Source organism: Echinops telfairi, unplaced genomic scaffold (assembly GCF_000313985.2).
Source record: "Echinops telfairi isolate 266 unplaced genomic scaffold, ASM31398v2 ScPeMD7_25;HRSCAF=90, whole genome shotgun sequence".
In the NCBI taxonomy this organism is placed as follows: Eukaryota; Metazoa; Chordata; class Mammalia; order Afrosoricida; family Tenrecidae; genus Echinops; species Echinops telfairi.
The window spans coordinates 7480254-7493705 of NW_022103922.1; the positions used below are offsets into that span (position 1 = coordinate 7480254).

At 39.4% G+C, this 13452-nt stretch overlaps 1 protein-coding gene and 1 pseudogene across 1 annotated transcript in view; one reads left to right on the forward strand and one right to left on the reverse strand.

Annotated features, from left to right (window-relative positions):
* Positions 1-6375, reverse strand: part of KIAA2026 (KIAA2026 ortholog) — a 70833-nt gene extending 64458 nt beyond the window's left edge. Inside the window, exon 1 of the mRNA XM_013005649.2 lies at positions 6311-6375. Within this exon, the coding sequence (XP_012861103.1) occupies positions 6311-6375 (65 nt within the window). The remainder of the gene's footprint in view (positions 1-6310) is intronic.
* Positions 6376-9963: 3588 nt separating this feature from the next.
* LOC101660371 lies at positions 9964-10318 on the forward strand (annotated as a pseudogene).
* The last annotated feature ends 3134 nt before the right edge of the window (positions 10319-13452 follow it).

A 13452-nucleotide genomic window follows, 5' to 3' on the forward strand; every position in this document is an offset into this window, starting at 1 on the left:
GATTATAAGGAACGTTGTTGGTGAAATGGTTCAAGCACTCAGCTAGCAACCAAGATTGGCAGTCCAAACCTAGCCACCCAGAGATTTCAAAGGAAAGATATGACATTCCATTCTTGTGTAAATATCACAACCTAAAAAATTCTATGGGGATGTCCTACTCTAGGGATCACTGTGAGTTGAAATTCACTTGATGTCACCTTAACAAGTCATATGACGGTATCACGCAAAATTCAAGCCCATTTACATCAAATCAATCCCAACTCCCAGTGTTAGGGTTTCCAAGACGGTAAATCGGTTATGGAAGTAGATGGCCTCATCTTTCTCCAGTGGACTGAGTGGGTTGGTGCTGCTGACCTTGTAGTTAGCAGGCCAAGGCCTAGTCCACATTGCAATGCTAGGCAGCAGTTAAGTGCAAATAATAATAATAATACAGTGGTTAGGGGGACAGGGCGCTACTCTAGATAAGGTTAGCTTGCAGATAAGGTTGCATCAAAGAACCTGAGGAGTCAAGAAATGAGGTGCCACATGGGAAGAGAACCACATTTAAACCTGCTTTGACTCAAGCACAAATAATCAAGACAAGTATAAAACATGTCTTCAATTTTATTTATTTTCTAATATATCTTCCTTTAAAAAAATTAATATCATGATTTTTCCTTTTAATACTTAATGAAAATAGAAAATGAAACCACAAATAAAAGTTTGCAAATACCTGGCATGCAATATAGTTTTACTATTCAAATCCAATACTGTGAGAGACTTCTTTCAAAAAGGACTTTCTCTATTTCAAACTTGGAGGACATCAATACCCCCATAAAATCTTGAAATTTTTCTGTCTTGATAAAACCATCTTATCATTCCGTAAAGATAAACCTCCATTTTTAGCAAAATATGTTAAAAATTGGGTCTTGTGGTATAATGTGGACACAAACTACGTAGAACTGCTTCTATGGAAAGCCATTTCTTATGTAAAAATTTTCAGATGCTCTATTTTTCTCTATCAGGGCAGAAAGTAGCAGACTGTAACCTTTAGGGAATATGTTGAGAAAAGCCCATAATTCACTAAGAATTGGCAGAATTTTAGTGTACTTTACCATATGTTAGGTGATCTACCATTAAAGCTGAAAAGCAATTTTAGAAACAGAACACATGAAATGCCTTAAGAATATTCCACATTTTGTGAGAGAGACTTTTCTTTAGAGATCTACCTCAAAAAGCTGAGAACACACGGCACATGTTTCTCGGCTGCATTAGATTGTAAAATAAAGTCAGTTGTAACCCCTCAGAGCTTTTGCAAACCCAAACTACTACTGTAGTAAATGAAAATTTTCTTATTTTGAAGAAAAATGTTTCTAGCAAATGAGATGTGCCTGAGGGAAGGAGCTATCCTTTTACAAGAGATGACTGCGTAATACTTCATGTGCTAAATAACAACTCAGACGTATCTCAGCAATGTTTTTCATTGAATCCAGTTTAGAAGACTTAAATTCGCCCAGAAGAGCAGTCATAGTACAGTACTTAGCAAGTATAGTAATAGTTCAGCCAATTTACCTTCAACTGGTTATTTCAATCTGCAGTCTCACTACCCATCCTTTAAAAATTTTTTTTTGGTAATATGCTTATGTTTATGAACAGATGCAAATTTCAAGACATAACATTTACAAAGGTGTGAAAGAAGTTACTGAAAAGTTTTTTTCTTAAAGTACTATCATAGCTAGACTCAAAAGCTTTAACTAGCAAGTTCTTGAAGTACGAAAGATATTCTGAGCCCTTCAGGCTTGAAAGGTATTGCAAAACAAAAACAAAGTTAATATGTTGTCTGGATAAAAATTAACAATTATCCAAGTAGAAGGGAAAATTGACCTATGTTCTACTCCCCAGAGTTACAACTTTCCACACTGTCTTATTGCCTTGGAGAGATGTATTCTTTACCCAGACTTTTACCCATACAGTTTACTCAACTTGTTAAATTATCTAAAATTTAATTTTCCTCCAATAGAAAGGTTTTACTATAAAATGTTTATTGTAGAAAATCTCAAGTACAGACTTTTTTTTCAAAAGTGAAAAATATTCAGGATCGCATCACTTAGTATTAACCACCACTAACATTTTATTGGGTTTCCTTAGTCTTGCTTAAAAGTGTGTATATTGAAAATCCTGATTTTTAAGGGCAATTAATTCTGGAACATTCCCAGGTCTCAGGTGGGAGATGATATAACAAAGGGCTTGGTGATAGATAATACTACCCCTTGTCCAATTAAAAAGAAAAGGAACCTCAAGTGATTTAGCAGGTTTTTCTTTTTAATTTTTAATCAATCATTTTATTGGGGGCTCTTACAGCTCTTATAATAATTCATACATCAATTGTACCAAGCACATTTGTACATATGTTGCCATCACCATTTTCAAAACATTTTCTACTTGAGCCCTCTTTTATCAGCTTTTCTTTTTTTCCTCATCCTCCCCGATTTAACATGAATCTTAAAGATTCAGATTATTATATAAGTTCCTTGGGATGAAAATGGTCATTATTTGCTCTGGACAATAATAATTTATTGAGAAAATCTAGAGAAGATGTGAAAACTAAAATAGAGCTAGCTGTATGACAAACTGAAATCTGCTACTCTCATAAACTGAGTAAATCAATGGGGAGAAACTGAACGTATTTCTCTTGGGAATGGGAACCAGACAAGAATGCCTTTTTATCACTACTCTGGAAGTCTTAGGTTGAGCTATTAGACAACAAAAAGAAATCAAAGGCATTCAAATTGGCAAAGAAGTAAGTCTATTTGCAGATGATATGATCCTACACATGGGAAACCCCAAAGACTAAATAAGAAAACCATTAGAATGATTGAAAGATTCAGAAATGTAGCAGGTACAAGATGACCATTCAAATATCAACTGGATCTCTGTGTACTAATGAAGAGGAACCCGGGGTATAGTGGTTATACATTGGGCTGTTGTTAACCACAAGGTTAGTAGTTTGAAACCAGCAGCCACTCTGAGGGAGAAAGATGACGTTTTCTACTCCTGTAAAGAGTTAGTCTCAGAACCCACAGGGCAGTTCTATCCTGTCCTATAAGTTTGCTATGAGTCAGAATCGATTGGGTATCACTGAACTTTTTTTTTTTTGTATGCTAAAGAGTGACTGAAAGGGAAACCAAGAAAGCAATACCATTTACAATAGGAACCCAAAAGATGAAACAGAAGATTTGTACAAAGAAAACTACAAAACACTATTACAAGAAACCAAAAAAGATCTACGTAAATTGGAAGACTGTGCCATGCTCATGGACAGAAAGATACTGTGACAATTGTCAATATTATCTAAAGTTATCTATAAATATAATTCAAAAAATATATAATTCAATTCTAATTCAGACTCCACATCATTCTTTTAAAAGATGAGAAAAATAATCAACGGTGGCAGTTACATAATCTCCTGTCAACTTGAGAGAAGGATGGAGTCTAGCCTGTCAATCATGTCATAGCTAATGAGGCCTCTGTGTGGGGATGGCCTTCTCCTGAGGATTCTGGGAACTCCTGTCTTCCTCCCTGGAGGCAGGACACACACTTTCTCTGCTTCACCTTCCTGTTGATAAGCCACATGGAACCACACTGTTGCCAGCAAGAGCCCCAGAGATGCTTCCACAGTCACTGGATCCACCCACAGGCCTGTGATGTTCCTGCATTCATCAATGCATGTGTTGTGTTGAGTCTGAAGAGGAATTTATAGACCGGTACGGGGCATATGGGCGAATATTGGACTTATGAACTTGATCTGCACTGGGCTGATCTGCACTGGGCTGTTTTCTTAATATACAATTACACTTTGATATAAAACTCTCTCTTGCACACAGAAATGTCCCTGGATTTGTTTCTCCAGTCAACGCAGACTAACACACCAACATTACATGGGAAGAGATTCAGGATAAGCAAGGCACTACTAAAGAATAACAAAGTAGAAAACTTCTAAAACACCGATCTCAAAACCTACTGCAAAGCTCCTGTATTCAAAGAGCCTGGTACCTAATACAACAAGCAATACATAGACCAATGGAACAGAACAGAAAACCCAGAAATAAACCCACTTACCTACAGGCAACCAATTTTTAGGCAAAGGATCAAATCACACTAAATGAGGAAGAGCTAGTCTCTTCCACAAATGATGTTGGCAAAATTGAATTTCCATTTGTAGAAGAATGAATCAGGATCCATACCTCGCTCTATATACAAAAATGAACTCAAGATAGACTAAAGCCCTAAATGTAAACCCTAGAACTAGAGATAGACAATGAAAAAAATAGGGTAACTTAGAGCCCCCAATACATAAGAGCATTATCAAACATAAGGGAAAAAACACACAGAAAAAGTTGGAATAGATGACTGGGTCCCTAAAAATAAGAAATATATTCATCAAAAGATTTCACCCATAGACGGGGAAAACATTGGAGGCAATGACTATCACACAAGGAATCAGTCTCTAAAGCCTATAGAAAACTTCCACATCTCAACAAGAAACAGATAACCCAAATGAAATATAGGCAGAGGAAATGAACTGACAGTTCACCACAGGCAGAATTCAGGTGGTCAACAAACATGAAGAAATTCTTTCAATCACTAGCCACCTGGAAGATGCAAATTAAAATAATGATACCACCTTGGTCCAGAATTGACAGCAAAGTTCAAAAAAGCAAAGGACAACAAATGCTGAAGGAGGGAGAGAGAGACTGGAACCCCCATTCACTGCTGGTGGGACTGTGAAACAGTTCAACCACTGTGGAAAGCAGTATGGCACTATTGCAGACAACTAGGAAAAGAAATACCACATGACCCAGCAACAGTGCTATTCGGTAAATATCTTACAAAAATAAAGAATGTAGCACAAATATATGCACACTCATGTTCATGGTAGCACTATTCAATAGCAAGACGATGGAAACAATCTAAATGCCGATTGGTAGAAGAGTAGATAAACAAACTTGAAACATACACACAATGGAACACCAGGCATCATTAAAGAACAGTGATGCAACAGCTCACGATCTGAATGGATCTGGAAGACAACAGGCTGAATAAAGTTAGTCAAACATAAAAGGGCTACTGCTATTTGAAAAAGAAAATCAAGAAAAGATTTCAAACAAAAAGAAATAAACTTTGATGGTTAGCAGGGGTGAGAGGAAAAGGGAGGAAATAATTAGCCAGAGGGTAGACAGGATTATTTTTTTTTTTTTGAGATGAACTTCTTACTAAAGACTTTAAGTCAATTTCAGTTTTACTTTTTCTCCTTTCTTAAAGCCTCTCAGACCTCTATTTAGGTTTGAGGGTTAAGTAATCTTGAAGATTTTTTTTAAAGAAACATAGTATATATACTTACACAGCCCAACTGAAGAAATGAAATCAATAATTACTTTTAAACCTTCCACATATGCCTACCTCCCCCACCCAAATTCCCATCCATCCTCCTTCCACGGCAGTAACAGCTACTACCTTGGGTGAAGGGGAAGGTAAGAGGAAGATGGAGTGGAGGAGGGCGGGGTGAAGTTGAGGAGTGGGACACAGGCAAGTCACTGACAGGTCTGATAAGCTGTTTAAGTTGTTGAATTACAAAAACATCAGTCTGGTATGTAAACCCCATTTAATTCACAATAAAAGTTGGAACAGAAAACAGCTTCACACTGTCATGATGAAAGCAAACTCTTTGGTGCCACTCTCCTGGCCTTTACCTCACCAGCAGTTTTCCCTTTTCTCAAACCTTCATAGTAAGTCCCATGATTGTTCTGTGTCCTTCAAGAAAACTGATCAAGATGATCCCCCATCAGGGAGCCCAAAAAACAGCTGCCATAACCTTCAGAGCTGACCTCTCGGCTGTGAATTTTACTGGCACCTACATGAGTAGGACAAGCGTTTTACTGAGAGAATTTGGCTGCAGAACTTATCGCAGACACCAGCTCATCGCAGACACAGGCTCAAACACATTTTGTTTGGAATAAGCCTATGCAAGAATGAATTGAAACGTTAGCACAATACTTTTTGACTTATCCTTGTATTTTAAGAATGCCACAATGGCACAAATGGTTAAGCACTGTACTACCATACCAGCCTTAAGGTTGAAGGTTCAAACCCACCCAGAGGCACTTTGGAAGACAAGCTCAGTGATTTACTTCTGCTGAGCTGTCCCTGATACCAAGGTGCCCATCATTGACCTCAGTACGAAGAAGGTGGATGAGTTCACACTCTGTGGTCACGGGATACAGGAAGAAGACAAGCAGCTCTCCTCATTTCAGGCTGTTGCAACTGTGCTAACAAGTCCATGGTGAAAGTTGTGCCAAAGATGGCTTCTGCATCAGAAGGTGGCTCCACCCCTTCCATGTCATCCACATCACGATGCTGTCCTGTGCTGGGGCTGACAGGCTACAGACTGGGGTGTGAGGTGACTCTAGAAAACCACAAGGCACTGTGGCTAGGGTCCAAATTGGCCAAGTTCTCGTGTCCATCAGCACCAACCTTCCTAACAAGGAGCATGTGCCGGAGGCCTCATGCAGTGACCTTGAGGCACCAGAAGATCCAAATCTTTTTAAGAAGTGAAGTGGCATCAAGCTTAATGCTGATAGAGTTTGAGGGCCTGGTAGCTGAGAACTACCTGACCCAAGATGGTTCTGGAGTCAAATAAACCCAATCACAGCACCTTGGACAAGCTGCAAACCCTGTAGTATGAAGGCATCGGTAACCCTGTGCTCTGCCTGACCTATGCCCAACAATACAATGAACTACACACACACACACTCAAAATCCTTCTAGTCTTCTCTTTCCAGATTGAAGACAGTCAACTCTCACACGAAGTTCTGCCTTTGGTCCCCTGGACTCTCCAGGACAATCAATCCGTTCTCATTTCTGTACCCTTTTGCAGGGTAACTGTTCACTCTGCAACTCCACCAGAGAACTCCCTTTCTGATAATTCTCAGCTGGGCAGCTTCAAATGCACACCACCTCTCACGGCCACTTTTCCTCACCAGCCTCAATTGTTCAAAATAGTTTTGGGCATCCCACTCTTCTGCACCCCACCTTTTGTTCATCTACTCCCACCTTTCTAGTTCTACAGGTCCTGGTATTAACTTTTAGCTTCATTTTCTCTCCTTACATTTTTAGCCTTCAAGTCTCAAAATATGTCACAGCACTCCCTTCATTAAAACCTGTGATAGAGCTATACTGTCTAGACTAATTCCTCAGCAAGCATTTAAGACTCTTGATATTTGGCCCAGGCCTATCGCTGTAGGCTCACCTGTTACTACAGGGCCTTCCCCACCTACACTCTGACCACCAGGTATAAATTCACCCAAACCCAAACTCCCTGGGAGTTGATTCCAGTCCATAGAGTAGAAATGTCCCATAGGGAATCCAAGGCTGTAAACTGTATGGAAGTAGATTGCCACAACTTTCTCCCTTGGAACAATTGGTGGATTCAACCTACCCATCTTTTGATTTGCAGTCTAGTGGTTGATCACTGCACCACCATGGCCCTTTTAGTGACCCCAAATACTCTGGTCACCTGGCTCCATACCTTTACTTGAGTGTTTCTCTGTTTATCTACCACCTTGAAGTACCAGATAATGTCTTATTAACTGTTTATCATTATATCTACTAGGTTTTACATACTACCCGGCACAGAACAGTTAAGTAATTATTCAAATTAACTTGGTTCTACCTACGAATACTTCACACCACTCTTCAAAACCTACCTGGAACAAAGGTTTATGCCCTTTTGAATAAAATCAAGCGCTCCTTGTCCCCTGCCCAGTCCCTGACCAGCCTCTGCATGCTAGCCTGTTCTAAAAGCTCATTACACTCACTTTCAAAGTCTACTCCCTCAGAGCACTATTATTTCTGAAGCTGAGACAAGCTTTACTATAAAAACCCCAAAGTGATTATGTTCTCCCAATTGATAGAGAAAACAAACCATGGTGTAAGATAAGAAATCTCTTCATTTAGGGCTTCCTCCCATAATCTAAGGCTTTAGTATCACTCAGGGAAAATATCAAATGCTCTGCAAATAAAGTGTTCTGGTATTCTGACTACAGGGCAAGATTGAAAAACATGGTTTTCACATATATTATTACCTTCTGACATAGCAGTCTGTGTTCCTTCCTACCTGCTTTTATGCTTCTTGAGATCAAGGACTGGCTTCCTTAACCCCTAAGTCTTAGAATAAGAAAGTACTGCATAAATGTTTTAGTAACTAAAACCCTTCATCCTTTCAAAACTGCACTTGAATAGTTTCTGAACCTTTAATAACACATTTCAAAAAAGGGAAACTATAATAAACAGAATGGCACGGAGTATCACACCCCAACATTCTACAGTTCTGAAAAAGAGACGAACTAAATTCTACTACCAAAGATCCAAAATTTTTAAATTTTTAGATAAGCAGAGATAGAATTACAGCCTCAGAGGGAGTTAGACCACAAGGGAGAACTTGGCACCCTTTTAAAATTTCTAGCTAATTTGAAAGTTTGAATCTTCATTAAGTATAAGAAAGCTAACAAATATTCTATTTAGAAGATTAAAATCAGTCAACTATAAAGTCATTTTTATTTCACTTATTACCTGTATTTTGAAATCTCTAAAGATTGTTTGAGCATTTAATGCTCAAATTGTGAAGAAGCATTTGTACTTTTATCTCCAGAAAAAGAAAAGAAATATTCTGCCAACTAAAAAAATTACATAAATAGCCTTCAGCTATATTTCAGTTCATTCTGCATTAATGCATTCCATGTACCATTTTTTTATTGCAACTTAATTCAGAAATCAAGAAAATGTTAACCAGGATATACTGAATTCAAGCTTATGATCAGCAAAATAAGGTGTAACTTCATAATAAGGGCATACGCTCAATATGAAATTCATTAGTATAATTAACCTGGCTTTGGAAACTGAAACAACATACTTCAGTTGTTTTAGCTCTAGTTTTGTCATCATTACTTTACAAACACACCGGAAGGTGGGTGGGTAGGTAAGTAGGTGACACATGGTTAAGTATTAAAATACATAATATAAACTATTTCTACATCATATTTGTAGTGTTATTATAAACATCACAAGACCAAAGCCCCACGTAGAATCTTTTAAAGGTTTAAATAAAGACATACAAATGGAAGTTTCAGCTCTTTCTTCCTTGACCTCCCATCTGCTGAGATGGACACTGCTTCGGACAGCACACTAGAACCAGGCAGAACTACAAGTCCCAGAAATACTACACTGTGTCACGCCTTCATTCGCTGTAATTCAGCATTCTGGCCTGCCCCTGGCCCTCTCAAAATAATTAAGTTAGCAATCTTAACTTCTTCAAAAGTCAGTTCAAGTACAGCGATCTCTTTAATACCCTTACCTAGTTCCTTTCCCCTCTCCCTGCCTACTTGTGGCCACCTCGCCCTTTCAGACTTGAGTCACCTTCCTCTAAGTTTCCCTTGGACCACTGCCTTCCTTATAGAATTATTACCATGTATTTTGTCTTTTTAAGTATATAGTTCCCTATGACAAATTATGGATATCCTTGAGAAGAGAGAGAATTCCAGAACACTTCATTGTGCTCATTTGGAACTTGTACAAGGATCAAGAAGCAGTTGTGCAAAAAATACTGCATGGTTAAAAATCAGGAATGGTGTGCATCAGGGTTGCATCCTCTCACCATACTTATTTAATGTGTGTGCTGAGTGAATAATTAGAGAAGTTAGATTATATGAAGAAAAATGTGGCATAAGGATTGGAGGGAGGCTTATTAACCTGTGATATGCAGAAGACACAACCTTGCTTAAAAGTGAGGACTTGGAAGCACTTGCGTATGAAGATCAAAGATTGTAGCCTTTAATATGGATTATAATTCAATGTAAAGATCCGCCTGCGAGTCAGGGCCGGCACCCAGTTCCCTCAGCCCCACCCGGTCCAGCACAGTTCCTGGGAGGGATGAATTTCTTGTATAAAGAGAAGCATCAGTTCGAGAAGCACCGCGCTGAGGGCAAGTAGATCTGAAAAAAAATATCCGGACCGGGTCCCGGTGATAGCAGAAAAGGCGCCCAAAGCTCGGATAGGTGATCTGGACAAAAAGAAATACCTGGTACCATCTGCTCTCACAGTTGGACAACTCTACTTCTTGATCCGGAAGCGAATTCATCTCTGAGCTGAAGATGCCTTATTTTTCTTTGTCGACAATGTCATTCCGCCCACCAGTGCCACAATGGGTCAGCTATACCAGGAACACCATGAAGAAGACTTCTTTCTATACAGTGCCTACAGTGACGAGAGTGTCTATGGTCTGTGAAGCTGCTACCCTGGAGCTGGGGGTGTTCCATTCTGCAAAGAGAAAGGTAGCCCCCCTTTCTTGACCCATCCCTCCTTCAGGCTCAAATACCACCTCCCTTCTTCAGGACCTGTACTACTTCATGCCTGCGGCTTTCTCTCCAGCCCTTCCTAGCAGGAGCAGAAATGGTGGACATGGTCCCGAGCAGCTCTCCCTGTCTTCCTCTTCACCCTTCTCTGCCACCTCTCCCACCCCACTTCAGACTTCTTGGCTGTCAGTCTTACATCCAGTGATTGCTTTCGGTTTCTGCTCCCTTTCTAACTACCCAAGGGGCCCAGAACCCCAACAATGCCTTTCACTGCCTTCTATTTGGGAGGTAGATGGAAGGGACTAAAATTGTATGGGGGGAGATAGGCACATCAATAAAGAGGAAACCAACATGCTGAACTGAAAAAAAAAAAAGAGAGAGAAAGAAAAAAGAAATCCCAAATCCTCACACCTGGACAAAGAGGTAACATCATGAGAATGGGATGTTACTTTTAAGGACTCAGGCGCACCTGACCCTAGCCATGGTACTTTCAATAGCTTCATATGCACATGAAAGTTGCACACTGAATAAGACCAAAGAAAAATCTATGTATTTGAATTATGGTGCTGGTGAAAAATATTTAAAATACCATGGACTGCTAAAAGAACCAAAATATCCGTCTTGGAAGAAGTACAGCCAGAATACTCCTGGGGACAACATGCGTGGTAAGTGGACAGATAGCAAAAAGGAGGATTGACACAGATGGCGTAGTGGGAGAAAGATGAGGTATTTTACTCCTGTAAAGAGTTCCAGTTCCAGGGGCTTAGGTGGAGAGCAAATGTTTTGAGAATGATGAGGGCAATGAATGCACAAATGTGCTTTACACAATCGCTGTATCTATGGATTGTGATGAGCTGTATGAGCCCCTAATAAAACGATATAAAAAAAAGTTACAGTCTTGAAAATTCACAGGGGCGGTTCTACCCTGCCCTATTAGGGTCACCAAGAGTTGACAACAACTGGATGGCAGTGAGTTTTGAGATGGCTTAGTATACACAGCAGCAATAAGGTTCAACTCCAGGAATTTAAAAAAAAAAAAAAAGTAGATAATTCAGGGTCTTGTAAATATAAACCAGAAGAAAAAAGGATATTGAAATGATAGCATTTAAGTGATTCATTAGTCTCCATTACTAAGACACCATCTGGCTCACTTATTTATTGGAAACCATATTTGTGTGCACAGTCTATATAACACTGTTCTAAAACCACACTACATTTCCTAACTGCATTTGGAGTAGTTGTGATTTAGGCTTTTCTCAAAGTTGTCATCACCCAAGGCACAGTAGCAATGACTCGAGTTTAGGCTGGTAAATAAGAGATTACTTAGAAAGGTCATTCCTTGGACCCAAACACTGTCAGCACAACTTTTCAGGAGCTTGTGTATACAACAACAAGCGTTGTTTTCAGCATAAGGTCCTCTTCCATTTTATTCAAACTGATATTGTAGATGGCCAGCACTTATACCGAGCTTGTTTCTGAGCCAGTAGGCCACAAACTTGGCAAAAGATATTTACATATTATCAAATAAAAAAAAAAGGTGAGGCACTCAAAATTTTTAACTATCCCAGACCATTGTATTACTTTTTTGCTACTAAAATGCCAGTGTTTACCTCTTTAGGTCTATGACTGTAGGAAATAATTATAAACTATACAATGTTCTAAGTTTAATTTCCAATTATGGGAGCAACTACATGACAGGAGAATGCAGTATTCTGAGTAATGGCCACTGGCAATGATAATTCTGAGCACTTAAAAATTGTACTTTTATGTCAAAGAGAAAACTGTCTACCTGCTCTTTCATAGAGCCCAATACCTGAAACCTAGGGCCCATTCGAATTTGTCTGCTCCCCATAGCACTCTCAAGTAGTCATTCTCTTGCCTATTCTCGATCCTGGTTTCAACATCCATGAAACTAGAAGTTTAGATTGGATAGATGCTACAGTCAGTTCCAGGTCAAGACCATATAACCTCAATTTGGAACAGATTTAACTACTCACAATTAACGGCATGTATGAATGGGAGTTATCATAACTAAAAAGCAGTGTGGACACTGCGGAAGGCTTTGCACAGGTGAAAAGCCATTTACAGAGGCCACTTGTAATTATTCAACTTCCAAATAATTACACTTGAAAGTTTTCAAAAAGAAGATTCCTTAAACAGTTTTCCTAATGAGTTATGCCCTTGGCTAACTGCTGTTTTCAGGGAGAAATCACTGATTGTCTCGCAAACAACCTATGGGAAGCCAAAGACAATTAGAGATTACTTAGAAAGGTCATTCCTTGGACCCAAACACTGTCAGCACAACTTTTCAGGAGCTTGTGTATACAACAACAAGCGTTGTTTTCAGCATAAGGTCCTCTTCCATTTTATTCAAACTGATATTGTAGATGGCCAGCACTTATACCGGGCTTGTTTCTGAGCCAGCCCTGATTTTTATCAGCATTGATTCATTTCATCCTCCCAGCATTGATTCATTATTATCCCCAATTTAAAGATGAGAAAACTGAGGCCAAAAGAAGGTTCATGGCGTGGACAAGTTTGCTCAGCTAGTAAACAGTGTCAATACTATTCACATCCAACTACCAACAACCTTCCACTCATTGTCGATTGCAGAAGAATTTCTGCTGAAGAAATTTCGTTTGGCTCACAGTAATTACACAGTGATTATAAAATCAATACATACATCTTAGCAACTTCCTGTCTGAGGGTATCTCCTTGGACCAGGAAGACAAAACTGACTTGGGCAGCCTGAGTAACTTTGGATTCCTGGAATAAACACAGATGTCTAAACGTATTCGAAATCTGGTGCTGCCGGGCTGCCTCTTGCAGTAAAAATTCGACCTCGGCAGTTGGAAGCCGAAAGTCTAAGTGCACCATTTTAAAGCCACTGTGAAAGCTGGGCGACCCAGGTGGAAGGAGGCCCATGAATTCCCCGATGGTTTGGAACAGCCACCTTATACAGCAGCCAACATTCTAAGGTTATTTTCTCCTTTAAAAGAAAAAGAAGACAAAAACCTTCCTGCTAATAGGGCTGTCAGGTGTTGGCGGGCACTTTTCCGGGGCGCCG